General features: G+C 50.1%; 5 protein-coding genes across 5 annotated transcripts; 4 read left to right on the top strand and 1 right to left on the bottom strand.

Moving 5' to 3' along the window:
• Positions 1 to 30: 30 nt before the first annotated feature.
• On the top strand, positions 31 to 10,354 carry TGME49_244000 (DEAD/DEAH box helicase domain-containing protein). The gene is made up of 12 exons (XM_002366848.2): positions 31 to 1,383; positions 2,204 to 2,322; positions 2,627 to 2,787; positions 3,342 to 3,490; positions 4,326 to 4,533; positions 5,156 to 5,580; positions 6,036 to 6,115; positions 6,550 to 6,838; positions 7,732 to 8,056; positions 8,368 to 8,645; positions 9,055 to 9,136; positions 9,576 to 10,354. The coding sequence occupies exons 1-12, from the start codon at positions 838 to 840 to the stop codon at positions 9,902 to 9,904; spliced, it is 2,991 nt and encodes a 996-aa protein (XP_002366889.1). The 5' UTR covers positions 31 to 837; the 3' UTR covers positions 9,905 to 10,354.
• Positions 10,355 to 10,641: 287 nt separating this feature from the next.
• Positions 10,642 to 14,277, bottom strand: TGME49_244010 (hypothetical protein). The gene is made up of 3 exons (XM_002366849.2): positions 12,822 to 14,277; positions 12,076 to 12,185; positions 10,642 to 11,729 (listed from the first exon to the last, which is right to left on the bottom strand). The coding sequence occupies exons 1-3, from the start codon at positions 13,759 to 13,761 to the stop codon at positions 11,196 to 11,198; spliced, it is 1,584 nt and encodes a 527-aa protein (XP_002366890.1). The 5' UTR covers positions 13,762 to 14,277; the 3' UTR covers positions 10,642 to 11,195.
• Positions 14,278 to 15,843: 1,566 nt separating this feature from the next.
• On the top strand, positions 15,844 to 16,345 carry TGME49_244015 (hypothetical protein; the record flags this gene model as incomplete). Its single annotated transcript, XM_018780694.1, has 2 exons — positions 15,844 to 15,871; positions 16,119 to 16,345. 2 exons carry the CDS (start codon positions 15,844 to 15,846, stop codon positions 16,343 to 16,345), a joined length of 255 nt encoding a protein of 84 aa, XP_018637530.1.
• A 393-nt stretch (positions 16,346 to 16,738) lies between these two features.
• On the top strand, positions 16,739 to 21,781 carry TGME49_244020 (activator of hsp90 atpase 1 family protein). Its single transcript, XM_002366850.2, has 5 exons — positions 16,739 to 16,838; positions 17,332 to 17,584; positions 18,169 to 18,269; positions 18,656 to 18,777; positions 19,062 to 21,781. The coding sequence occupies exons 2-5, from the start codon at positions 17,468 to 17,470 to the stop codon at positions 19,148 to 19,150; spliced, it is 429 nt and encodes a 142-aa protein (XP_002366891.1). The 5' UTR covers positions 16,739 to 16,838; positions 17,332 to 17,467; the 3' UTR covers positions 19,151 to 21,781.
• Positions 21,782 to 22,674: 893 nt separating this feature from the next.
• On the top strand, positions 22,675 to 25,712 carry IMC3 (inner membrane complex protein IMC3; the record flags this gene model as incomplete). The annotated part of the gene is made up of 1 exon (XM_002366851.2): positions 22,675 to 25,712. Exon 1 carries the CDS (start codon positions 23,622 to 23,624, stop codon positions 25,710 to 25,712), a length of 2,091 nt encoding a protein of 696 aa, XP_002366892.1. The 5' UTR covers positions 22,675 to 23,621.
• Between the last annotated feature and the right edge of the window lie 798 nt (positions 25,713 to 26,510).

The following is a 26,510-nucleotide window of genomic DNA, read 5'->3' on the forward strand; positions in this document are numbered from 1 at the left end:
CTTCTCAACTCGCGTCCGGCCCCCCGCCTCTCCCGCCTCTCCCGCCGCGTTCCTCGCTGTTTGAGGCTGCTCGCCTGAGGCGTCTCGACCTGCAGAGGCCAGGTCTGTTCCGCGGAGAAGAAAAAATTCTTTGGGGAATCGAAGCCCCGTGCCTCGGCGGAAACCACGGACTTTTCGCCTCGGAACAAACGCATGCGACTTCCAGGGTGCTTCTTTGCTCACCGAGTCCGCAGTTTTCGCAGCATGCGCGCTTGCATGGTGGGGCAGAGGCATTCCTCTGGAAAAATAAAGAAAGTCTGGAAATGTGGACCAGAGACCAGCTACTTTATTCCTCTTCTCTTACCGACGCCTCAGCTTCTCTCCCGGTTCTCGTCGGACTTCTCCCTCCTCTTAGCTCCGTTTTCCTCGCCGGTTTCTCTAAGCGTTATGGCAACAGTCGCAACGCCGATATAATACTCGAGAGCAGCGCGTCTTCTCTCCACTTCGTTCGTCGCTTGTCTTCCTTTCTTCTTTCCCTCTCCTTTTCTCTTGAGTCTTCCTCTCCTTTCCCTACAGTGTCGCCGTTTTTTCCTCGACGCGCGAAGGCGAGAGCAAACGCCGCCTGGGTCTCTGGGCTTTCAGAGACACTCTTGCGAGACCCAGGGGAGACCCGGCGAGATCAAGAAAAACGAGATCTCGAGGCAACCGAGAGAAATCGAGGAAAGGGGAGACTGAGAAGAACGTGGGAGATCGAGAACAGCCTACAGGGCTCACAAGACCTTCGCGAGAAGCAAGAGAGACCAGTCCGAACGAGAAAAAGACGAGGGAAACAGAGAGCAGCTTCGTCCGCGTGCAGCCATGGCGAAAGAGAGGCTGATACGCGGGGGCGGCTCTGCCTCGCGCGGCGTCGGCAAAAAAAGAAAAGAATTCCAAAAGCGAGCACCATCAGGCAAGCTCCGCCAGAAAGAACAACAGGAGATCCGTGAACTGGAAGATCGAATCTGCGTCGAAATGCCTCTCCCTGGCCTCACATGGGAACCCCCTTTCCTCCACTCTTCTGCTTCCTCTGCTTCCGCTGCTTCCGCTGCTTCTTCTTCTTCCTCTGCTTCTTCTGCTTCTTCTTCTGAAGGCGTCGTTGAGGAGGGAGCCATGGCTCGAGCGGCAGGGAAAGAAGAAGGCGACCCTTCTGTCTCGCGCGAAAACGCTGCAGGGACACCGACCTTGTCTCGCTTCTTTTTCTCGGATCTTCCGCTCAGTCAGTACACGCGACGAGGCCTGAAGGAGGGGGGCTTCCACCTGCTGAGCTCCATCCAGGCCCGGGCGATTCCCCATGCGCTCCGAGGCGCCGACGTCCTCGGCGAAGCGAAAACCGGCAGCGGCAAAACGCTCTGTTTCGTCATTCCTGTACGCGCGTCTCTCCCGCAGAAAGGCAAACAACATGTCGAAAATCGAACCAAGCGTCGCACACAGAAAATCCTCCAGACACGCAGTGTGCTGTACACATATATATATATATATATATATTTGTACATATATATACAAATATTTGTACATATATATACAAATATTTGTACATATTTATACAAATATTTGTACATATTTATATAAATATTTGTACATATTTATATATGTATATATATATGTATATATATGTATATATATGTATATATATGTATTTGTATCTGTATGTGTCTGGCATCACTAGTGCAGTGCGTCATAGGGATCCGCGCCTGTCTCTCTGTCTCTCTCCATCGCTCTAGTGTCCTACACCCAGCGCTACCTGCGCAGATGTGGAGGGTCTCATTCGTGTGGATGTCTCTCTCTCTTTTGCATCTGATCTGTCAACCAATCTGTCAATTTGTCAACCGATCTCCCTTTATATCTATGTGTATCGAAGTCTCTGTGTGTGTCTCGCCATGCAAGTCCATCTCTCTCCTGATATTTCCTACTGGCACTATCTCTGTGCCGATATGCTCGTCACGCCTATATATATGTATATATATGTATTAAGACAGTTGTCTCGTCAATTTTCATGGACAGGGTACGACCTCTCCGGTTCGCGGATCTGTGAAGGTGTGGATACTGACGACTCACCATCCGAGTACTTTTTCTCGGAATTTCTTCTCGGTGTTTCTGTCATGTTTCGCAAAATTTGGAGGCGGTTTACCTTTTGTTGAATCCATTGTCCACATCTTTTTGCGTCGTTTCCCTCGCCGCTGTTCAGGTTCTCGAGTGTCTGTACAGAAACTGCGTGAGCAGCATCGACGGCTTGGCGGCTCTCATCCTCGCGCCCACACGAGAGCTCGCCGTGCAGATCTTCGATGTTATCAAACTCGTAGGCCGGTGAGAAAAGCGCATGCAAAAACAGAAAGTGACGGAAGAAAGAGAAGAGAGAGAAGAAAGAGAAGAAAGAGAAGAGAGAGAAGAGAGAGAAGGCAGGAGAAAACAGGAAGAAGAAGAGCCAGTGAGTGCAGAGGGAGACGAGGAAGAGGCGCGAGAAATGAGAAGAGACAAAGGAGTGAAGTTGTAAAGAGTTGCTGCTTCTGCTGCTGGCCTTCCGCTGTGCATGAGACACAGGGGAAGAAGTGAAGCGACCACTGTGCGCCAGAGGAAGGTGACTTCTCGTTTCTTCTGGAATGTCTTGCAGGCATCACGAATTCTCGGCGGGATGTTTGATCGGAGGGAAGAGTGTACAAGCTGAGGCTCAGCGCGTAAATGCTTTGAACATCGTCGTCGGTACTCCCGGTCGTGTTCTTCAACATATGGAAGAGTCGCAGCTGTGGGAGGCGAATGGCCTAAAAATCTTAGGTGAGACAAATCTCAACAGCACAGGCAAGAGACCGTTCTTGCCTCGTACTTCCATGCATACAGTCTTCCAGCAACAGATCTTGTCACATTGTTAATCTGCTGGTCTTTTTCATCACCAACCTTTCTTTCTCTCTTCTCTCCATTCTTCTTATCTTTTTTCTCTACTCCTCTCCTTCGTCTCTCTTTCTCTCTCTCTCTTTGTCTTCTTTTTCGTTTCTCTTTCTTCTTCTCCTCTTTCTTCTTCGCCTCCACTGTCGTCGTCGCCTCTCTCCTTTGCCTTTCCTTCTGCTCCGACGTTTGGTTCGCGTCCAGTTCGCTTTCTGTTGCCCCCCAGCTCTCTCGACGCTGTCGAAGACAACGCCTTCTCCGCGTCTAGGCTCCTCACAGCGACGCACTGGCGACGAGATGTTGTGCGGTACAGAAGGAACAGGAACTCGCGACTCGCTCTTGGGTCACCTCGAGTTTTAGCGGCAAATCCACGCCGAATGGGTAGAAGTTCTCAAAATTGTACTCTCATTCCCTGTCGTGTGCGTGCGGTGCTCGTGCCTTCACAGTGATTGATGAAGCAGATCGGATGGTCGATTTGGGATTCTTCGAAACGTCTCGCCTCATCATTAATCAACTGCCTCCCGAAAGACAGTCGCTGCTCTTCTCCGCGACTCTGAAAAGCGCAGTGAAACGTCTCGCCGCTCTCGCTGCTTCGGTAAGTCTCTACGGTTTACGGTTGAGCGTTCAAGGTTTTCAGGATCTCCGTGCACTTGACAAGCGATCGACAAAAAACCTGGATAAGAACCGACTGGGTTACAGATGTGAAGCGACTTCTTTGCCGTGCAATCGCTTCTCGCCTTTGCCAGTCCACAGAGAGGCGCCTCCCGCCACCTTCTCCTGGCGCGCTTTTTCACGAATTTATGCGGGGTGCCTGCCCCTTAGCTCGGAGGTTCTCCTGGTGCATTCTCTGTACGTCTCTTGCCTGGAAATATCGGTTCTGATCTTCTTCCTCTTCTTCTCGCTGCTCTCTTCTTCCTCGCCTTGGTATGGAGGACACAAACAGATAAACCGCTACAAACCTGTGTGCGACAAAGGTGCAACTCGACGATGTAGTCACCCGTTAAAAGGATTGACGCTGCTCCCTGCAGTGGCGGGCAGAACTGGAAAACTCAAACTGCTTCAGCAGCCTTTCTTTGTGTTCTGTCTTCTCTGAAACATGAATCCTCTGCACGGAGACACTCCTGTTCACGTGAGAATTCCTCGTCTAGCTCTGCTCGTCAGGCACCCCAACTCAAAATCTTCCAAAACAACGTTTCTGAGGTTCCCTATCTGTATATGTATACATATATATATATATGTACATGCATATATATATATATATATATGCATATGTGTACGTGCATACATCTATATATATATATAGATATAGATATATATATATGAACATGGAGGGAGGTCTACAGAAGGCATTTCTTTGCCAAAGTGCGTCTATGTTTTTTTTTCTCTGCAATTTCTCCGTTCTAAGTTTTATTGTTGTTTCTGTTTTTCAGACGGACGCAGAGTGCATCTCCGTCGATCCTGGCGTGAGCGCGACTCCGGTGTCGCTACGGCAGAACTACGTGGTGGTGCCTGCGCAGCACAAACTCAGCGCTCTTTTCTCTTTTTTGCGAACGCATTCTTCCAAGAAGATTCTGGTCTTCGTCTCAAGCTGCAAACAGACCCGCTTTCTGTACGAAGCGTTCCGCATCCTCAAGCCTGGTATGATTCATTTCAGTGAAAACAGGCCTACTCTTTAGTGGAGGACACACCTCTCTGATTGCCTTTGTGTCTTATTTGTTTCCTCTTTTCTCTTTCTCTCTCCTTTCTTCTCTTCAAATATTAATATATATTTTTACGTTTATATCTCTCTCCATACGCAGAGAGATGGAGGCGCTGAAGTACACGAAAGGACTTCCACAGAGACAAAGACGCGTTTCTGCGCCTGCTGTCCTAGAAAGTCGTCCTTCGCACGCGCGAAAATGCGCATCTTGGAGTGAAGCCGCAGATCCAGAAAATGCGCGGAAATGCCTGCAGAGATATTTACAGAGGTGTGCACAAAGAACTATTCGTAGAGATACAAATAAATATATATATATATATATGTATATATGTATATATGTATATATGTATATATGTATGTATGTATTGCATAAATACTGACAAACCACCGGTCTTGGGTGAGTTTTTTTCAACGCTGCGTACAGTTTGTAGATGCGCACAGAGCTGTGTCTATAGAGGAGAGTGTATTGAGGTATTTGCATGTCTTTTCAAGCCGAGACGCGAGTGTGTTTGGAGCTCGTTCGCATATCCAAAGTCTGCGAAAATGGACATTTTTGTTCAGGTTTGGCGCTCATGTATCTGCACGGTCGGCAGAAGCAGCAGAAGCGTCTGGAAGTCTTCCAGTCCTTCGTAGATCGCACAGGAGAGTGCTGCCTCATCAGCACAGATCTCGCGTCTCGCGGAATCGACTTCACGCAGCTCTCTCTGTTTGAGACGAGCAAACAGCGATCTGGTCCGCGGGGCTTTGGAAAGCGACGGGGACGCCGCGAAGGAGAAACGAACGGCGTAGAGACAACATACAAGAAAGGCGCGCGAGAAGCCGAGACTCGCGGCGTCGACTTCGTCGTCCAGCTCGACTGTCCAGACAGCGTAGAGACGTACATCCATCGAGTCGGAAGAACTGCGAGAATGCAGCGAACAGGTCAAGCTCTCCTCATGATTCTCCCTTCAGAAACGAAATTCGTAGACAGACTCCGTGACAAAAAGGTAGGAAAAACGCTTCTCAGTACAAATGCACATATATAAATATACACATGTATACTTCTAGCGGCCGGTGAGAGGAGGTTTGAAGTCTGCGCAGGCGAAAAGCAAACGAACACCGAGAACGAATAAATCTTTTTGTGTCTCTTTGACTTTTCGAACGCCGGCGTGCTGCGCGCTTCGTTGCCACGAGTCGTTCGTCAATTGTGATTTAAACAAACTGTTTTCCTCTTCATTCCCTCTGCCTGGATCCTCCCCTTCTTCTTCGTCTTCTTCGTCTTCTTCGTCTTCTTCGTCTTCTTCGTCTTCTTCGTCTTCCTCTTCTTCCCTCTTGATATCATCGCGCTTCTTCGAGCGTCGTATGGGTTGGTTTGCCCCGCTCTTCTTCCATGGTTTCTTCGGTCTACCGTCTTCGACTTTGTGACATGTCTGTTGGCCGTCGCGTTGCCTTTGACTTGCAGATCGAGATGCAGCAGCTCTTCATGAATCCAAAGAAGGCCGTCCGTGTTGAAAACAAGCTGCAGTCGATCCTTGCGCAAAAGTGAGTGAACTTTGCGTTTCCTTGTTTGCTTCTGATCTCCTCCTCCGTGGTGACTCTCTCTGTCTCGTTGTGCTCACGATTCTCGAGAGACTTGCGTCTCCCTTCTCGCCTTACATCTTCCTCGGATTGTCTCCCTGTCCTGCCCTCTGATCCGTGTGTACGTACACTCATCAATGCTCTTTCTCTCTTTTCTGTCGTCGCTGGGTTGTCTCACGTCTTCACCTCTCCCTTTCCCCTCACATGCCCCCCTCTCTTTGTTCGCTGTTTTTCCGCCGTTTTTCATCTATTCCTCTTTTCCTCGCGACGTTTCTCCTTGCTCTCGTTTCACCCTCTCTGTTACCTCCTCACGACCGTCTTCCTTACCCCTTTCTTTCCCTCTCTGTATGCTCCGTTTTCTCTCCACTTTTCCTATGTGTCGTCTTTCCTGATTGCAGCACCGCCCTCAAATTGCTTGCACAACAAGCACTGTCGAGCTACCTGCGTTGTGTCGCATTGATGCCCGACAAGAGCGTCTTCTCGCTTCCAACGGATAAGAAGGCCCTGACTGCTTTGGCGAACGCGTACGGACTCTCTCTGCCTCCAAATGTCACTCTTCTCGCTGACGAGAAGACGAAAAACCGTGAGAGTCAGGACGGCGACGAAGACGAACTCTGCACAGGAGGAGCAGTCGCCGTGACGGAGATGAAGAAGAAAAAGAATTTGTCGAAACTCGAGCGATTCAAGGTGCGTACCGTTGTGGCAGGACACTGCACCAGCTGCGTCTGGCGAGACTTTGCTGCAAGCCTTGAACCGCCCCATTTTGAGCTGTCTTCGCCAGGCCACTGGGGAGTTGGCGTCGAGCAACGCTCATGAAGGAGTTCCGTCTGGAATTAGACAGAATCCTTTTCTGTAGCGAAATGTGGATTTCTAAAACCGTGTACGAGCCTACTCTGTGGTGGAGACCGAATTTCTCATTTCACCCTCTATTTTTGGAGAACGGCACTTCGTAGGAAACGAAGTTAAGCTCGCCTCTGTCGTCGTTTGCGTCTCTCGTCTTTTCCAAGCGTCTTGATCTCGTGAGTGAGGCCTCACCCAGTACCCCAGGCTCCGAGGTTTTCTGTTTATCCGCTCTCAAGCGGACGACGACGAACCAGAAACTGCATGCGTCTTTGCAGAGGGCCCCGTTTTTTTTTGTGTTTTGTGCGATTTTCCCGGAGGGCGAGGGGAGGGACACTCTGAGAGCGCCTTCTGTGAATTGAGACGTCTTTGTTTTTTCAAGTCGTGAAGGGGAATTTGTACTATACGAATAAGCAGAGGAGCTGCCATGAGAATTAAGAGTTACTGTCTTTTATTGGTTATTGGGGGAGACAGAGAAGCGCCTAGGATGCTGGACATGAGTGCAAATGACGTCAGTGTACGACAGCAAGGTTTTTGTGTTTGTTCGCCTCGATGCATGCGAATCAAAGTACAGGCGCGAGAGAGTCCAGACAGGGCGGTCTGGCCTGTACCGAGAGTTCTCCTTCTGCCACTGTGTTTGCGAGTAGAGACCCCAGTTGTGCACCCATCTTCCCGAATGCAGCAGCTTTTACGAGGAAAAGGTATCTTCACTTCCTGCTGTTTTCTTCCGCTTGTCTCAGGAGAAAATCCGACAAAAGAAGGCAGAGAAAGCGGCTAGACAGCACGCTCAAAGGATGGAGACCGAGACAGAAGCGACAGAAACAGAGAAAGAGGAGAAAGAGAAGCAGGAGAAGAAGGAAGTGAGGAAGAAGAGAGAAGAGACCGAGAGGACGCTGACGTTGTTGCAAGAGAGAGAACAGAACGAGGATGAAGAGGGCGGAGAGGAGGCGGCTGCGAACTTAGATGACGACGGCCTCCTCGTTCTGAAGGACAGAGAAGATGATGCAGATCTCGACGAAAAAGAAAGAGGACGCTTGCTCCACGAACAACTCATGAGGAAACCAGGTACAAAACCGATCTTGCGAATCTTCGTCTGGTTTAAGGTTCTCGTGATGCTTGTGCACCCCCACTCTACCGGACTGCTTGAAAGACGTAAACTTGGTGGATGTTGCCTACAGACAGGGCGAAAGGCGGACGCGTGTGTCTGAAAGATTGACCGGTTAATGCAAGGTGTACGCTTGCCCATCAACCAGTTTCTCGTATACATTTGCATGTCGATGTCTATTCGTGCACACTGTAGATGCAAATGCTTTCGGTGTCGGTTTTTTGCAATCGCTTCTGTATTTCGACAAGATTTTTGTGGTCCGTTTCCGTAGGTTTCAGACGAGAAAGGCTTCGCTTCCGAGCAGATGGCACAGCGAAAGTGAAGGGCCTTGCTGCTGCCTCTCTGCATCAAAGCCATGTTTTCTTTGGAGACGAAGAAGACGAAGGAGACAGCGGAGACGAAGGAGACAGCGGAGACGAAGGAGACAGAGGAGACGAAGAAGAGAGGCGAGGTGAAGAGGGAGAAGGAGACTTACCGTCGGCGTCTGGTCGCGCCGCGTTCCTTCGGAGGATGCGAGAGAAAGTTATGGCGGCACAACAGGAAGACAAGGTAGGTGAAAGTCTGCACAAGAAGAGAAGAAAACTGGACTCCCGAAATCCTACAAAGTGAGAGCGTAGGAGACGATGCGTCAGGCAGGTGACGAAAGGCAGAGAAGGCGAATCGACCAGCGAAAACACAGGGAAAGGGAGGTGGGTGCTGTGTTCGTAGCCAGTTTTTCCTTCTTCAACTCTAGGCTTTTCTCTGTTTCTTCTCCCCGTTCTTTCTACCGCTCTGCTCCTTCCCGTTCCAGGTTGCTGCCTCTGTTCTCTTCTTCCTGGCCGGGGTCTTCTTCTTTTGCGCGGGTCTCGCGATTTGGCTTGCTTCTCCAGTTGATGTTTTTCCGTTCTTCTCTCATTCGTTAGCGGTGTCTTCGCTTCTGCAGAGCGTTGTGAACGCGTGTAGGCTTGTCTCTGTGTAGGAGAGAAATCGACAGAGAATTCAAGAGCTTCACACGAAACAGAGACAGAAGGCCCGCGCTCGGCGCCAGGCTCAGGCTGCAGGTATGTAGGCACAAACTAAAAGAGAAGCATTGAAGAAACCAAGACACGAGGGAAAAAGGAAAGAAGGAAGAGAAAGCCGACGAACTGTGGGGGAGATCTGGACGAAGCCGCCAAGCGAGAGACAGGACTGCATGGGCGACTTGTCGGGCAACTCTTCAAATTTTATTATCTCCTAAAAGGGAGATCTCCTTTCTCTAACAATGGGGGAGAGGGCATTCTATTTTCGGGGAAAAAAGAATCTTCAAGGAAAGACACAGGTTCCATCACTTTCAAATGTTTTTCAAGTGTGTTTTCACTGTTTTTGCCCCTTTCAGTTCTTTTCCTCTTCTCCAGTGTCATTGCTTATGAACCGCTTTTTTCCGTTCTGCTGCGTTCTCTTGTTTCCAAGGCTTTTTCTCCATTTTTGCCGAATTCGATTTCCCTTTGTCGTCCTTTGCAGAGCAAGGTACTGCTCCTCACGCTCTGTTGGACCTGCGCAGTTTGCCGGGGGACGAAGAGGAAGGAAGCGCGGGAGAGCGAGGAGACAGCGAGGAGGAAGCTACGGAGTCTGACAGAAGACTTCCAACCTCGTCTTCTGAAAGTGAATCAGAAATGCAGAGTGGAAAGCGACAGCCGAAACGACGCGCGAGAGAAGAACGCGCAACGGGAAGAGGAAGCAAACGGCAACGAAGCAACAGATCCTCGACTGACGACACAGACAACAAAGTTGAAGAACAAGATTTGGAGGCCCTCGCTCTGCAGGTTTTACAGGGGAAGAACGTCGCTTAATTCTCTTTCTCGCCTTTCCCTGTTCGCTTCGCTGTCTTGTGGGACAGATCTCGCAAGTGCCGTTTTCCCTTCATGCGCTTTTGTGTCGGACTGTGTTCTTTCTGTCTTCGCCTCGGGCTCCGCTGATCTGTTTCGTCTCCTGTTCTTTTCCCCTTCTTTTCTTATTTCGCTTCTCGGCTTTACGATTTTTCTGGCTGCATCTTTCGAGCCTGGAAAGTCCACTCCTTGTCGTGACTGAAAACCCTTCGCCTTCCGCTTTCGTTCTCTGAGGACGAACGCCAAAATTTTGGAACTAAAGAACGAATGGCTTCTCGACCAGAGAGACGACAGTGAGAAGTCTCTCCCCTTCCGCTAGTGTCCGGTGTACGTACACCCCAGAGTGGCGAGTGGACTTTTTCTGTCGAAGCCAAGTCCAAGCGGTGCTCTGGAGAAGCAAGACACACTGCCTCCTCCCGTTTTTCTTGTTTAAAAGGCGAAAAATCTGAAACTGCCTTCGCCTGCACTTGCATTCGTACTGAATATTCAATTGCAGATGCAGAGACTCGCCCCAGAAGTAAACAACAAAGTCGAGTCCAGGGACGAGATTGCATGCGCTGCAGACTCGGGATTTCTCAGGAGAATCGAGCGGCGCCTGAACCCGATCTGCGAATGCACATTTCCTCGAAACTGCAGAAATGACCGTTTTTCCAGAAGCAAAAACATGGTGGAACGAAAATCTTTCCAGTCGCTCAGAAGGCGGGGGAAACAACAAACGGTTGTAGAATTGCTCATTTTTTGTCCATAAGTGATCTGTTTAGACACGGAGGAGACCACCGGACATATCGACTGACAGAGATTTCTGGAAAGGTATGCTCAACAGATACTGTTTGACAGAAAGAGAAATCTGCGCCTCGTCTGACAGAGACTGAAACAGGAAAGAAGGATTCCCTAAACCGTACACCAAATTCTGATTGTGTTTCGTTGTCGCGAAACATCTGGGATGCATCGCCTTTAGCTCAAGTAAGTGCGATGCCGTGAATAGTAGCACTCGCTTTTCCCTCTGCTTTGGAAAGGGTCAGAAATGCTCCCTGGATGTGAGAGCAACACTGCAGGCATTTTTCCTTCTTGCTTGTGGCTTTCACTCCTCCTGTACCGGTTTCTACGCCACACACTGTTCCACTGGCTGGTCGTCTGTCTGCCTTTTGTCTCGAGAAACTGCAGTGTCTCTTCTTCTCTCTGAGTCCGCAGCCATAAAGTTTTTTTCGTGGAGAGAGAAAGAAAACCCACGCGAGAGAAAACACAACGGAAACCCTCACTGTCGATCTTCTCGGGAGAAGCCGACGAGCTCAGCCGCTGCTATCCATGGGTCTGTCACAACACCCGTTCTCTGCTCATCTGCCTCCTCGCTCTTCTTCTCCCTTGTATCCTCTCTCTCCATCTCTGTCTTGTCCACTGCTTCCTCCGCGTCACTGGCTGAAGCGATATCACAGACTTTCTCGCAGTTGCCGTCGGGGAATTTCGAGACAGAAGAACGAAAGAAGTCTTGCTTCCTTCTCGTCGGCACCCCCGCGAAGACCGCTAGAAAGCCTCGTGCAGAGACGTCGCGGAGAGAAGAGGCGGCAGAAGTGTATGTATTTTCTGTAGAATCGAAAGAGAAGGGGAAAGCGGAGACGAGGACAGCTGTCTCTCTTTCTTGTAGCCGGTCAATCGGCCTCGTTGGCGACGGCGCAGACACGGGAGAACCCACAGTGCCGGGGCAAGCTGAAGAGGACGAAGAAGCGGAGAGAGAAGAAAAAGAGAAGGAAGGCATCCAGCTGCACCGAAGTCTCTGGATGGCATGTAGATCCTGCAGAAAGAGGAGGAAGAACGAAAGAAGGAAACCTGAGATCCACTATTCTCAGAGGCACAAACCAGGCGTCGCGCCTTGCTTCGGAGCGAAAGATGGAAAGTGAACGAGCCTCTGGTCGGAGTGTCTCTCCTGCGAACGCGAAGAAGAAAGAATATCCTCTTTCTGTTTCGATTCTTCTCTCTCACACTATCAACGCCGGGGTGCTTTCTCTTCACGCGACATGGGCAGAGACGAATCTCCCTGATTTTTTTCTTCTGTCTTCCCCTACCGCTCGTGCTCTCTTCCATTATTCTTATCAAAATTTCCGCTGGTTGTGCTATGTCTCTGAACAGAGACACATTACCTCGTCGGCGGCCAAAGGAACCCTGCGTGAGCAGCTCGCTGCGTTTTTCCGAGCCTCGAAGCGAGAGAGGACAGTCTGGTCCATTTCCACTAAAACACAAAATGTGCATGCTGGAAAAGAAAAGGCGAGAGGAGACAAACCGAAAAAGCCGGAGAATAGGGGAAAGAAAGAGTGTGAGACAACACCAAACACAACACGATAAAAAATGTGAGAACGATGAGAAAAGCAGGTAAGATGAGAGACAAAAAGGGACAAATACACGCTCTGAGGGAAATACCTTGGTCGTGGGCACCTGAATCTTCCTCTTAGTTCTCGTGCGTATCTCATGTTTTCTATCGTTGTTCGATTCCATTTTCAGCCGTTTCCTGTGTCTCTCTGTTTGTGCTAAAAATCCCGGGGGACACTGCGCGTTTATAGCAGCTGAAGAAGAGTCTCAAATCTTACAGGAACAAGTTGAAAGGGGTCGAACAGGAAGTCTCTTCTCGCCCTTCAGACCTGACTGTGTTTACCACGGGAACCATCTCGAAAAGCATGCCAAGTTCGTTGCCTCGAGCTTCGTCGAAAGTGATTTTTCTTGGTAAATGTACGTGGAAATGCAGTTACAGGACGATTCGCGAGGACATATGAATAAATGAATGCATTCTTGGTTCCACACAGCACCGGGGATCAAACGGCAGCGGTTTTCCTCTTTCTGTTGCCTCTCCATAAACGAGGAACTGGAGAGTCCTCTTTGCGTCTCATCTCACCTTTCCTCCGACCCCGAACACGGCGAATGCCCGGCGAAGTTGATCGCGCCGCCTTCTGGGTCTCCATGCGTCGGATCCTGGGTGCCTCGTCGCTAGTCTTTCGTCCACCTTCTTCTTCTGTTTCGCTGTCTTCGCATAAGTCGTCGATCCAGAAGCTGCTGAACTCGAGGCGATTTAGAGTGTCTCGACAGTGGTCAACGAGTGTTGCCGGCGCCGAGGGAAAAGCGAAGAATGCATCCTTCTTCCCTGTTGGATCTCGACCTTCAGCAAAGGCGTTTTCTTGTCTTGTCTTGTCACAGGCCAGGCGCGTTTCCCTCGGGATCTTTGCGCGCTCGCTGTTTTCGTCATCTCCTGTTTCCGAGCAAGCCTCGAGCGTCGTTTCCATGAAATCTCTGCATCTTCGCCGGCGGCGGTGACGGTCTGCGTCGCCTCCCTGGGCGTTCTCCAGCTTTTCGCCAGTCTTCGCATCCTGGTGAAGCACAGATTTTTCTGTTCTTCCTCCGTGACTGAAGCCCAGCTCCTGCGACTTGGCTGCAGCAGGCCCTCCAGAGTGTCTTCTGCCGTCTTCTCCGTCTCGTTGCCCGCCTGGCAGTTTCACAGAGAAACGCGGAGAGGAGAGAAACGCGGCGGAGGCAGGCTCGGAAGAGAAGCGAAAGTCAAACCACTCAAGAAGGGCGTCGTTTCGGTCGAGAATGACGAGGCGAATGGAGGGGAGGAGCCGGCGGCGGAGACTCTCACGCAAAGACAGACACAGTTCCCGAATGTACGACGAAACCGCTTTCGCATGACTCCACCAGACGAACTGGCCGAAAAGGCGGACGCGACGAAAGAGAGAAGAGGGATACACACCACGAAGACACAGCAGATGATGGAGACAAGCTTCCAGAAAAGAGACGAGTGTATCGACGAACTCTAAACACACGGCCGACATGGGAGGCATGGAAAAGCGAGGGACGAGGGAAGCGCCTCACTGAAGGTTTACACATGGGAAGGGTTCCACAGAGAGACGCACGGTGAGAGAAAACGACCATGCTCAGCTCGAAAAAGGAAGTCGAAGACAGCGATGATGGAGACACGGTTCCTGTGACTGGCGGGGGGGTCACCGTTCTGTCTTGTCTTGAAAAGGGGGAAACCTTTGCAAAGAGGAAATACTGCAGATACATGTGCGCACCTGTGTAGAGCGTCGACTCATGAGAGATCAGAATTTATTTACCGTGTGCATATGCGAAGGTTTGACGACCCAAGGCCGTGGGCATGGCCGGCTGGCGGCGCAACGACCGCAGAAAACCTGAAACGTGGATGGACTGTGCAGAGACATAGATTTCGGTTTCGCATGTAAATCTAACGGAAGCAAAACCAATTCGTCTGCTGCGACAGGGAAAGTCAATACTCACATGGGAAGGAAGAAGCGGAAAAACTCAGATTTGCAATTGGTCGAACTACCTTTGAACATGCAACACTCGATGGGCGCGTTAGTTGCATGCATTCTCAGTCGAGAGCTCTTGCTTTGCGTGTCAGCGGTGCCGAACTTGCTGGAAGCGCCTTCTTCTCGTTGATGCCCGTTGCTTTTCACGTTTCTCCCTTTCCACATGAATGTCCTCGACTTTGCGCTTGACCGGCCTCTCTGTTCTGTTGCAATTGCATCCGTACCGGGACACTGACGATGGTTTCTTCTTCGGCCACGGAGTGAAATGAGCAACAGTAAAACTTGGGGCCAAGGATTTTCTGCAGCCGACAGATGAACTTTTCTGTCTACCAACAGTCCAGATTTGCCCACGTAGGGAAGAAACAGCTTTCCCGGTGAAGTGTCGGTACACCGCAGCAAAGCCCCTAGCCTGGTGACCCTGCCTTATTCATGCCCTGAGAACAGAGGAAAAAGGACAGATTAACCGCTATTGAAACCGCTACTTATATTTCTGCACTTACCGTATTTGTAGATTTACGCTGATTCTCCAGTTCGACTTTTACATGACAAGGCTTGATAGTACCACCCTGTGTACCTAATCTGAAGTCGCAGCACTCGCGGGAAGACTCAACAAGACACGAGGCTGCTGGTGATCAGACCGAATAGCCGACGACACTGCCAGAAGAGTTCACTTTCTTTGTTGACGCAGCACGCGGGAGGGACATTTTGCGACGTCCACACATGCAACAGCAATGACAATTTTGGAAACGGTCTGCCTTCCCTGTAAAGGAGCGAGGAAGGCAGGTGCGACCTGAGTGCCTCTTTTTGACGATGAGTTTTTCCCACATCGTCATCACCGTTGACACGTCTGTCAGCGGCGATTCGCCATGAATAACCAAAAAAGGCTTGGTCAACGCGTCTGCGAAACTCGGCGGGGAACAGCAGTGTTTGCGCAAAGCAAACGGTTGGATCTCAAGCATGAGCGAGTAACACTAGTACGCAGATAATTGGGTCGTTTCTGTCCCAAATCGCTTAGCGATAAAAAGGCGCGCTCTTCTGTCTCCCGTTCTCTTATATGTGCATCATACTGGTGACGTCATGTTGCCGTCGTCAGCTTTGCGGCTACCACGTCCTCATCAGCTCTTTGACAATCGACGGGGGAAGACTATCGACGCGTGTTTGGTTTCTCGCATGTCCACCGTGTACAAACACAACGACCTAATCCATGTGCTGGACCGCGATTTTCAGTGTGATTCTTTCTTCCCTCTCAGTTATTTGTCTTCTCTGTTCCTTGACGGTGTGGCGGTGGTTTCGCCTGAGACACCAGACGCACTAACCTGTCGAGGAGGCCGCCATCTCACACTTGTTCGGCCTCTCTCTTTTCCGCCTCGTGGAAAACACCCGCTGCTTGTGAATCCACGTCAGAAAAACAATGCAGAGATCCAGTATTTCCGCCGAGCAAGCCGAGGATGTGCCCCCGTCCCGCGCGAATGTTCGTATCTGGTTGCTGAATCAAAGCATCCCCAACACAGCGTTCTGATAATGTGCGGACTAAGACAACCCGCCTGAGTCTGTCGCTGGGAGTGAGCGTTAGTGTCTACCTTTTTGCAGAAAAAAATGTCTACTCAGGAACCCGCATCCCGGGGTAAGCAAGTTCCCTCTTGCAGATTAGGCACTGGCGCTTGAGTGTGAACGCGGAAAGCCGCCTTCAGACAAACAACCTCACACCTGTCCCTACTCTCTGACAGTTCACCGCGTCCGGCTACCTTGCGCTAAGATTCTTCTTAAAACTGTTCCATCCATATGAAAGGAAGATGCTCCATCATCAAGTGATTCGCCTTTGCTACGTATACAACGATTATCAGCTCGTGACCTGCTTGTTTTTCGCTCAGGTAGTCGACAGTGCCACTACACACAAGATGCCGCGGTTCCCCTTTCACACACGAACTCGCGACAGAGCGTAATGCTGAAGGACCTCTTAAGATACAGTAAAAAAAGTAGCTTGCAACATCGGCATCAAAACCCTCAAGGAACTCGATATTCCTCGTCCATTCACATCCGTACGAAACTTTGTGTCCACCCTCTGAATGCTGAACCTCTCATTCACTGCAAGGAGTAAATAGGTGCACGTTCCGCTGGAAGCGTGCTTCCCTTAATTCTCCTGTTTCTGTACACATGCAGTCTCAGTCACTTTCATTTTGGTTCCAGTCGCTTCGAGAGAGATCTATCTAGACAGCAGCAACGACCGGAGGGTTTTCTATGCGAGTATTCTCTATCCTCAGGTGTCTTCTGTTTATTGAAAAGTGAAGCATCATGTTGACTAAACTCACCCTTCCGGTGCCTAGGCCTTGTTTGTGGATGGACAAAACCAACCAAGTATGGCGACGAGGTAACCCGGGAAATTCAGTGTGCCCAGAGAAAGGATTCGACGGTGCATGCGGCTTTTTTTAGGTCTGCTGCATGCCGTTGACGTTCTGCCAGCGTCCGGCCTGAGAAGTGGAAATCAAGCCGCAGAGAGAACTGTTTTTTCGCTTGAACTTCAGACCGAAGGTTATTTAATATGCGGATCTCCGTGATTTACTATCACCGGAAATTTCTTCAAAACTTGCAAGGTATGCATGCACTTGGTTTTTCGTGTCGTTGAGGAGACTGCCCTAGGCCACGCGGCACACCGGTTCTGACGCATTACTGTCGCTCTGTTCTCGGTTGTCGTTATATATTCAGTTATTCGAATCAGCCACACTGGCTGATACGTTGTAAAAGGCGAGGCTGTGCTCTCCCTACACAGTTTCCTGGCTTGGTGTGACGGTCGGCGTTTTCTTGTCTTGTGCATTCGGCCTTCTGGGATCTCATCTTGTTTGCTGCTGGTGACCCTTTCTTCCAGAGAACTTGCACACTTGCCTATTTTACTTGCCTTTCCTCTCCCTGTCCGCTTTGTGGTATTCCTACTCTGTTCCTCGTCCTAGGTTTCTGTCTTCGCGTCTTTTACCCCGTATGCTTGCCTGCCCCAAGCCTGTCTTTGCTGGCTCTGATTGACATTTGGCCGCTCATACACAGTCACCCAAGATACATTTGTCTCTCTTCCTCTCTCTTGTCCCGCGTCAGCATTTCGTCCGTTGCACCGACTAGGAGGAGGGAAGCCGCGCAACGCGACCCGAAGAGAGGCTCAGACAGAGGAATGCCGGAGCCGCACAGCGCTCGCAAGTAGACAAGCCACGAAGACAGAGGACGCGCCATCAAAATGGCAACCCAAATCTGTGTTGAAGAACTGTTCGCCGTTCCAGCGCATGTCCTCTACGAGGCCTTTCTCGATCCTCACCAAATGATGCGAGTGGGCTTGGGTGCCCCCGCTGAGATTGTACGTTCGCACTGAAGAACTTGAAAACGCTCCAACGGACGAGAAACTCGTTTTCGTGGCCGGTCTCCGTCCTTTGCGTTTGAAAAACTTTGCAGGAAAAAGCAGAAGGAACTTATTTCACTTCTTTCCCCCGTACTAAACCTACAGGATGTAGTACGAGGCACATCCGGAAAAAACACAGGCTACGCCGACAGTCGCCAACAAAGAGTTGTTGGACGGAGCCTTCTATTAACCAGACCACACCTGAACAAATATATATATATATATATATGCATATATGTATTTGTAAAATAGAGAGATAGATATAATTTTAAATTGCTGTTTCAAGAGGGACTCCATGTGTGTGGTTGTCTAGTCTCTTCCCCTGGGGTGGCCCGCCAAATGTGCGTGGGCCGAAGAACACAGTACTGTTCGATCCCAAGGTAGGTCCCTGCTCTTCTTATGTTACCAATTCGAAGCGCATTGTTATCTCATGCACATGGTTCTGTTGTCGCTCGGTTTCTGCGTGGATGCATGGTTTAAGGCGAACATGTTGTACAGAGACTAACGAGATTCTTAGATTTTTCCTCTGCTGGGGTGCACAGGATCCGAAAGTAGGAGGCCGCTTCTCGTGGTTTAACAAGAGCATTGAGGGCGAAATAACGGCGTTGACGCCAAACAAGGAAATCCAGGAGAAATGGAGATTGTGAGTTTAGTTTCTCTCTTACGAAAACGTTGGAAGGTGCAGCGAATGTTTCCAAACACTGGCGAGTCCGGTAGAGCTCCTGCGCCAGAACCACGGATATCTTCTGTCGAGAGGGAGGGGAAACGAGGAGCGTCGTCACGTATGAGAGCGACCCGTGAGAGCCTTAAACATGAGTGGTCGGCACCGATGCAAACGCAAAAAGGAATTGTCAGTCGAACACTATTGTTGTATATCTAGTTCTTCTTTGCTGGGCTAGTGCCAAAGCAAGTTTCACTCAGAGTCGAGTACTGTAAACACACCTCATCGCGTCATACTTGAGCCACTGTACGCAGTGGACAGTGTTTCAGAAGCAGCGTTGCTCGGCTTGCCCTTCTTCCGTTCCACAGTGCAGAATGGGAGCCGATGGTTTACTCCGATGTAAAGATGAAGTTCGACGCTGAAGAGTCTGACACGACCCGTTTAACCATCGAACAAAGTGGGATCCCACTTACAGACAAATTCGGAAACGGTGAGTTTTAACGTGAGCCAAAGACTCTTCAAGCGCGACAAACGCCCCGTTCACTTTTGCTCACGGTCAGATACTCCGCGAAAACTTCACGCTGCCCGCATTCCACATTCTTTTCGTGGTTCCATTCGTTGAAACCGCACCGGAATAACGTGCCGACGTTTTCCAGTTACCGAATCTAGATTGTAACAGGTGCTTTCTAGAACGTAAAATGGGTGTTTCATGCAGTCGGAACATTGCAACGTAAAATCTCTGGATGCTGTTATGTGAGATTCTGTGATGTACAGGCAACTGTGATGTCCGGGTGCGGGAAGGCTGGAGGCAGCACATCCTAGACCGATTCGAGAAAGTTTTGGGATACCCGCGTCAGAAATGAGGGCAGGTAGAGGCTTTGCACTGCGCACTTGAACGAACACAAATGCGTATCTTGTGATCGGTCACCCTCGCTGTCGAAGATTCGCTTTTCGGGAGATTTCTTGCCTGCTTCTGTTTGAACTCAAGCGCGTCAGGCAGTCCTTGCTTTTTGACCGGGCACTGCATGAATTAGAAACGCTCTTGGCTGTTTCTGGAAGTCTCTTGATTTGGTTGACCTCGAGAAGGCGCCAGGTGGACAGAGGAGGAAAGTCGTAGGCAGTCCTTGGAAGTACGGCGATTTTTCGAACATCTAACCCTTCTGTGTCCTGTAATAGATGCCATGTTGCTCGCGAAATGTCGGTCGGGCTTGGTCTTAAGCAGTCCAGTGGGGTGAACGTGGAAGTACCAGAAACAGCTGTATAGCAGACGCTTTTCCGATATCGTTTTTTTTATGGCTTTGGTTAAATAGCAACTCCGATGTTATTTCAAGAAACGTTGCAAAACTGACGCGGAAACCGACAGCGTCAATTGTAAAGGGTGGATTCCCGGAGGGTTCACGCAATGAGGTGCAAGGCAGACGTCAACGAAGCAAAAGTGCGAATGCATCTCAGAAAAACGAAACCATCGAGGCAGGGTGAGTGCTTGTCTCTTAGATCACGAAACCAACTTTTTCGATTGTAGTCGCAAGGCTGTCACATCCCAGGATGTGGCCGCTGTAACATCGCATGCACAGCTGCAACGATACATTCGACAGCTATTCACAGATTTGAGGATAATCTCGAAGGGATCTACCCTCACCTTGCCGCTGGATTTGAGTCATCAATAACTTATACTGTCACTGACTGCGCCGCAGATGAAAATAGCGACCGAGTGGCACAAAGCGACTTTCTGTTTTGTACATTACATCACTGTCATTTTTGTGAGGATGCACACCACAACTGTGAGAGGTCAGTGGATGGGAGGAGGCCGCGTCACCCTGTGTTTGAATGAAACCTGACTCCAGAGTTAAGCTTGCCCGACTCTTGTGTTCCAAGCCTCCTTGCAAGGTCGAAGGACTATGGATTAGGGATGCAGCACAAGTTAATATCCAGCCTATCTTCGAAAGACCAAAAGTTGTGTACAGTCTGTCCAAATATCAGGTGTTTGCACGGAAAATCCTCATGTCTATCAACGTATATATCGCTTTTCCTACAAGCAGCTTTTTGTTTGATTCGCAGGGTCGGTTTAATGTCCGTTATACTTTGAAGATAACCTGGGACACTTCTTGTCTTCGCTCACATGGTCTGTCGGAAGTTAACAAGGAAACGGCTGCATACGGTTTCAAGTCTTAAGCGCTGTGGTGCACGTGGATTGTCAAAGCCTGAAGGTGATGCTGCGCTGCATTTGCGAACGATGCACCGGACCACGGACCGAAGAGAATAGCGAAAACCTCGTGAATTCCGTGGAATCACCGTGCAGCATTTCGCCACGTTGTACAAATCTGCAGTCTAAGAGCAAGTGGCCGAGCATGTCAAGACAGAAGGGGTTTGGACACTGGGAAAACTTTCCGCAAGTTCATTGCAGCTGTGTTTCCTGTACCCGAAATCGGCGCGATGTCACGTGACCGCCATGCGGCAAGCTCAACATCCGTGGGTCCGACTGTGTAACGTGTCCGTTTGTCACATGAACGCGTGGGCAAGTCTTTTGGATTTTTGACTAAGATATCATTGATTACGCGGTGTGAAGAGGAGCGTATCGTTTTTGTCTGTACACAGCTGTATGGCAGTAGCTTCCTCATCTCAGGACAGTTGTCGCTATCTGTGTGAAACCTTCTCGGGCTGGCGATATGCGGCGTCCGTCGCGAGGAGGCTTCGTACATATCTGTGAGTGCTGGTCAGGGTTTACTTAGTGCTTCTCGACAAAGAGGACAAACAAATGCAGAAGTGTCATTCCTCTCTTTGACAAGGGAGGGACCAGCGAGTTGTCCACATTCTGTGGTTACTTTACCTTACGCTTTTCTCAACTGGACCGTTTTTCACCGGTGAACAAAAGCACCACCACGCTCCAAAATCACTTCGTTTTTATTGTATGTCTCAACGTTTTTCGGGTTTCTCCTGGCAGATGTGCATCTCTGTTGTGTTCGTCGGTGTCCGCTTTGCATCAGGCATGTAGTCGAGTTGTCGTTCGGAACCAGGAGCCTCGACGTTATGCATGCGCCGATTGTTTTGCCAAAAGTGCCCGATTTTGTACACTCATGGGGACTTCAGTGTGATCACGTGCAAAACACTGGTGTTCAGACCCGTGCGAATCTTCCGTCCACCCCGCCTTTCCAGTCTTGCACCCGGAAAGAAGTCCCACTGCAGAAGGAGGCTGAATCGAAATGTGATCAGCGGATGGGTGAATATTTGGGTACATAGTATGACTGTCTTGATTGTCGTTAGCAGGGCGCTTCTACAATCACGCGCTGGAGAGGACCTATGATCGTGGTATGCGGCGGTTACCGGCCATCTTCACAGCTGACAGTGGCACTGGAGTCAATTACCTGATCTGTAACGATGACATGGCCGTTGTGTATCTCGTCAAATCATCTTGAGCGCATCTGCTAGCGAAACGATCCTCAGGGCTAAACTATGAACGGCTTGCTCGTTGCCGATCCTTAATGTTCTTGATGAAGCTGCTGAAGGATTAGATGTGCAGTCAGGGTAAATACGCTCAGCAAATTCAGTAGGATAGGCCTGTTTTTATGCTTAGCAGATTTCAATTCCGTGCGCATCACAGAACCACAGGGCCAATGTACGCGATGATCGCGACTCGACTCGTTACCTAATAGCAAGCATTCTTTCACTGTGTCATAGAAGAGGACGCATTTCAACGCATGCGAGGTCGATGAGAAGAGATACAGCGGCTGTCCTTCTGCGGAGCAGACTTACCTTCGAATGAGAATCTACAGTTCTGGCATCTACTGCACTTTTCTTCCACATTAATACAGATACCATCTGGCAAACTTCGTTCGGTCTTACTTAGTAATATACAAAGATATTTCAACCGGGAGAAAGAATTACAACGCGCAACTGTCCCAAGTAACCGTGTGCGACAGAGGCACAAACAGGGTGAAGTATGGTGCAGATTCTGTAGTCAGAGTGTTCTGTTTGTTTTTCGTGACCTCTTGAAGGTGCATAGGGGTGGCGGCTGATGCCAGGTCAGCCGAGATCGTGTGTCCAGTGCCTTTCGAACACAAACTGTGGTCCCGCCACATAACAGGTACGGAGCTATTCCTTCACCACGAACACACGCTGAAACCTACATCTTTCTGGCACAGGGTCGCGCTTTCGCTCGACATGGAGAAATCTCACAAACTCGCGAAAGTGTTTGGTCACTTTCCTTCGGCGCCTTTATCAACTGACTACGCGACCGACAACTGCTTGCTAAGGATCTACTCATAGGTCATCGCGAACAAGAGCCGGATGAAAATTCTCATTCATTGAAGCCGTGAATCGCGACTGTGGCCACTGATACAACCGCCTTCTGTCACGCATGCAAAGTAGATAACACCTGGCACACACAAAAGTGAGGGGCCCTTCTCTCTCATGTTAAACTCCTGAAAGGACCTCCGCGTTATGCTGAACTACTTCTAGCACAAATGAGATACTCCCATCTTGTTTAATGGTGACGCTGATTTCTGTCGAAAAAGATCTGAGCGCGTTCGCGGACTTACATCCGTGCTGAGCTAGTGTCTGGCCTCTAGTTCGCGTGTGCACGCTGGAGGTTTCATATACGTCACCAGGTAGAAGGTATGGCACTTTCCACTGTGTGCTTCCGTAGTTCTACTGTTTCCTACACATGCAGTCCCAGTCACATTCCTGCTGCTTCCACCCCTGCCGATAAGATCAGAAATGAGACTGCCTGGACGGCAGGCTTCGCGCGAACCCTTGAAAGTGCAGTCCGAGATTCGTTAATCTAAATTAAAAAGTGTAATGTTCGCTCTACACGTGTTCAGATTTTGGAACGACAACGGTTGATTGATTGGCGTTGCAGAATACTGAAATTCAACAATTTTAGCCGTCTTCAGCATTCCAATGGGGTGGCGGTGTACAACAATCACAGGGAACTTGGTTGTGTGTATGTCACAACTAAAGACGTCACTTATGTGTATCGTATGATCTGGCTAAACCAGTAAACAAGTTTTTTCAATAATGTTTGGTTTAGTGGAAAGGAACTCGCTCTACAGCTGAGCTTGAGTTACATAGTCTCGCGTCAGTGCCATGTCACCGTCATGCCCATGCATCCACGGACCTCGCACTTCCATTTGTGGTTCCGTACTCTGTGATAAATGCTTTCCGACAACAGAGTTCTCACGTCCTCTACTGATGGCGTTAACTGGTGGCCTTATCTTGGATTTTCGCGGCTGAGGGACATTTGAGTGTTGCTTACCCGCCTCAGTGCTTGTCATTTCTATAGACGAAAGTTGACACGCTGTGTATCTAAGGACTGTGGCATCCTGTGATACCAGAGCTATGTCACAGAGTGACTTGTTCCGTCACGGCGAAATCAGTGCCAAATCACAAAAAGCTGGGGTGGGATTCTTGGTCAGCTTTTTTCGTTCGGAGGAAGGCCCCCATAATGTAAATGAAGCTGAAGTTTGTGCCCCCGTGGAGGTGCAGTCTGAATGCGACGACGAAGACTTTGCCAACAGCCTTCTCATGGATCTTTCCTCTCCCCGTAAGACTGGTGATGTCTCCAGTTACTTCCCTGCGGACGATATCGTCTGCTCTGTAACGGCTGACAGCCCAGTTGACACTAAACACACCTTGGCCGTCTCACATGCAGAGGAAGTTCGCGCAGAAAAGACATCATCTCGGGGATCTGTTTGGGGTAGTGCCAGTTTTTTCGAAAGGCCACAGACACCTCCTGCGGCTCGGGATGCGCCGCGGGTTTCTTCCGGACGTGCGGCAGGGACCGTTCTACAGACTAGACGCACACGCATCCCGACAGGAACTCCAGGAGATGCCTCCTCTGATGGTAGTTCACCAGCGTGGAGGGGTAAGCAGTTCCACGTGGCTTTTCAAGGGAGTAAAGAAGTCACGGTTGTGGAAGATGAAACTGCATCAACTAGAAGTGAAACCCAGGATGGGTGCCAACAACGTGAGGGTGGCACGTGGGAGCAGGCCAAAGAAAACTCGATTTCATCATCGGAGTCGGTGGCTCGACCGCTAACACACAGTGCAGGCCCGTATTTGAGGCGCAAAGGCGACCTCCAGAGAACGGTCAAATCGGGTGTTTTTTTAACCGGGGCCCTGACTGTCCCAGTCGCGCTTGTCGCCATCGCATGCATCTCGCCGTGGAGTTTCGGCTCCGGCTTGTCACTCCTTGTAGGTGGGGCACTTGTTTTCCTTTGTGGCTACTTCGGGACCACACTCAGTTCGCGACCACTCCTCATTGTCTACCTAGCACTGCTCTGTGGTCTCCTGGCTAGTCTTCTTGTAGCGACTGTATTCAACACCCACCTCGCCGTTCAAGCGTTTAGAGCTGTACGGCATGTGTACTTCGATCCGTCTGAGGCGACCACCACTCGCAGATTGGAAACCGCAGTGGTCTCATCTCACAGCTCAACATCAAAAGTCACGCTTCCTCTGGCGCTTGAGATCCCCGGGCGAACGAACATGCAAGGAATGCTGACAAATTTGAGGAAGCCGAGCTTCCAAAACTTGCCCGTGCCGTCTGCTACAGCAGCTTACCGGGAACAAAGGTTCATCGAGGCAGCGGAAGTTCAGCAGTCTTCCAAAAACGCGAAACACCCCCGCATTTATGACATGCGTCACGCTTCCGGAGACTCCTTTGATGTGACCGGAGCTGTGGGGACACGGTTCCCTCGCGCCCCAGTGGCCGAGAGGCGCTTGTCGCCTCTTCAGGACTCTCAGAAAAACAACGCGACTCCTGTACAAACGACCACAGAGCCTGTCATTCGCGTTGAAGCCGAGAGATGCAACGCAGTTCCCCTTTCGCTCACCAAGTACATAGGCCCGACAAAAGTTCAGCTGGAAACGTACGGCTTGCTGTGTGGTTTTTCCCTGTACAATATTTGGGGGGTTGTGGACGCTTGGGATGTTGACTGTGAGACCTTTTGCGGCTTCAAATATCTCGCGACTAAGAGGTACATGTGGAATGTTGGCAAAGAAACCTTGCGGCAGGGCGAGAGTGAAGCCGTGACAGCAGGGATGGGTCCAGGGTCTGCGGGACGCGTTTTTGCGTTTCGAGAACAGAAAAAAGAAGCTACAGGTCGCACAAAAGAACACACATGGAGTGTCAATCGACTTCAGGAGGAGACCGGGAAGAGGGAAGCGCACGAATCACAACCCGCTGATGTCGCTCGGGTAACGTCACGAGAAGACGCCCTCGCGACTTGGCGAGAAAACACCTCTGTTGCCGACCAAATCAAATGCATGGAGCTTGCTCTCAACCTCTCCTGCGGTGTCGTCAGATCCTTTTACCTTGTCCTTCTCCCCGGGCTAAGTGTAGTGATGGTTGTGACGTCCCTCGCCCTGTTCACTGCTGGAACGTCTCTTGTCAAGAAGGGCATCCAACTGAGTCAAGAGTTCGCGAGATGAGAAATCAGAGTGACTGGCGAACTGTCTCCCAACTACTTGGGTGCATTCTCTGCGAGAAAAAGAGCACTTTCCTCTCGAAACCACACGGACCTCGATTCCAGTTTCCATGTGCCTGTCCATTCTCTCCTAAAGCATATTTCACTCTCTCTTCACACTACCACCCACACACGCGCCACCAGACTTCAGTGTTTAGCCCCAGGACAAAGCACCTTTCGAATTTCATGGTTTTCTTTTTCGAGTGCCTGCAACACCCAGCGTCACAGGGCCTTGAGCGAAACGGAAAGAAAGCGGTTACAACGGACTCTTTGGAAAAAGAACTGCCTCGCTCCACAGACCATCCGGACACTATCCCACTTCTGGAACGCTTCCTTGATCGATCATGCCTATGCTTTGCGAACACAGCAGAACTTGGATCCGATAAACAAACGCATTCCAGATCTAAATAAGCAGTCCAACGCGTGGTGTCATCTTGGGAGATAAGGAAGTTTGCGAAACCGTGGGATTCCATGTTATATTGTATAGTAGGGAGTCTGGCTTGAAGTGGTGCCTGAGAACAGGTTTCCCCGGTCTATTTGCGTTTATCAGTCTATTCTACAAACCGAGAGACTGCCTTTCCATTTGTTGTGGCAGATAGCCTCTTTCGAAAAGATTCTCCCTCGCTGAGGCTTGATGTAAACGTTTTGAAGAGTCGACAGAGAAAGAGACAACTTGCAAGACACCAGGCGAGAGCGTCCTGTGCGTGTACGTTGTAAAAGCGCTTCCCAGGCACCCGGAAGAAATGTTTCAGACACATGCAGA

This window comes from Toxoplasma gondii, chromosome VI, assembly GCF_000006565.2.
Source record: "Toxoplasma gondii ME49 chromosome VI, whole genome shotgun sequence".
NCBI classification, from domain to species: domain Eukaryota; phylum Apicomplexa; class Conoidasida; order Eucoccidiorida; family Sarcocystidae; genus Toxoplasma; species Toxoplasma gondii.

Bases quoted from the DNA above. Each gene is read 5' to 3' on its own strand.
- TGME49_244010 (XM_002366849.2), bottom strand. From the start codon at position 13,761: ATGCCTCCCATGTCGGCCGTGTGTTTAGAGTTCGTCGATACACTCGTC. The intron at 12,186-12,821 runs GTGAGATGAGAC...TTTCTTTTCCAG, and splicing joins TGTTCGGGGTCGGAGGAAAG to CATGCACATTTTGTGTTTTA. The intron at 11,730-12,075 runs GTAATGTGTCTC...CTCTTTCTGCAG, and splicing joins TTCCTTTGGCCGCCGACGAG to GATCTACATGCCATCCAGAG.
- TGME49_244000 (XM_002366848.2), top strand. From the start codon at position 838: ATGGCGAAAGAGAGGCTGATACGCGGGGGCGGCTCTGCCTCGCGCGGC. The intron at 2,323-2,626 runs GTGAGAAAAGCG...AATGTCTTGCAG, and splicing joins GTTATCAAACTCGTAGGCCG to GCATCACGAATTCTCGGCGG. The intron at 6,116-6,549 runs GTGAGTGAACTT...TCCTGATTGCAG, and splicing joins CAGTCGATCCTTGCGCAAAA to CACCGCCCTCAAATTGCTTG.
- TGME49_244020 (XM_002366850.2), top strand. From the start codon at position 17,468: ATGGCAACCCAAATCTGTGTTGAAGAACTGTTCGCCGTTCCAGCGCAT. The intron at 17,585-18,168 runs GTACGTTCGCAC...TGGGGTGCACAG, and splicing joins TGGGTGCCCCCGCTGAGATT to GATCCGAAAGTAGGAGGCCG. The intron at 18,270-18,655 runs GTGAGTTTAGTT...TCCGTTCCACAG, and splicing joins ATCCAGGAGAAATGGAGATT to TGCAGAATGGGAGCCGATGG.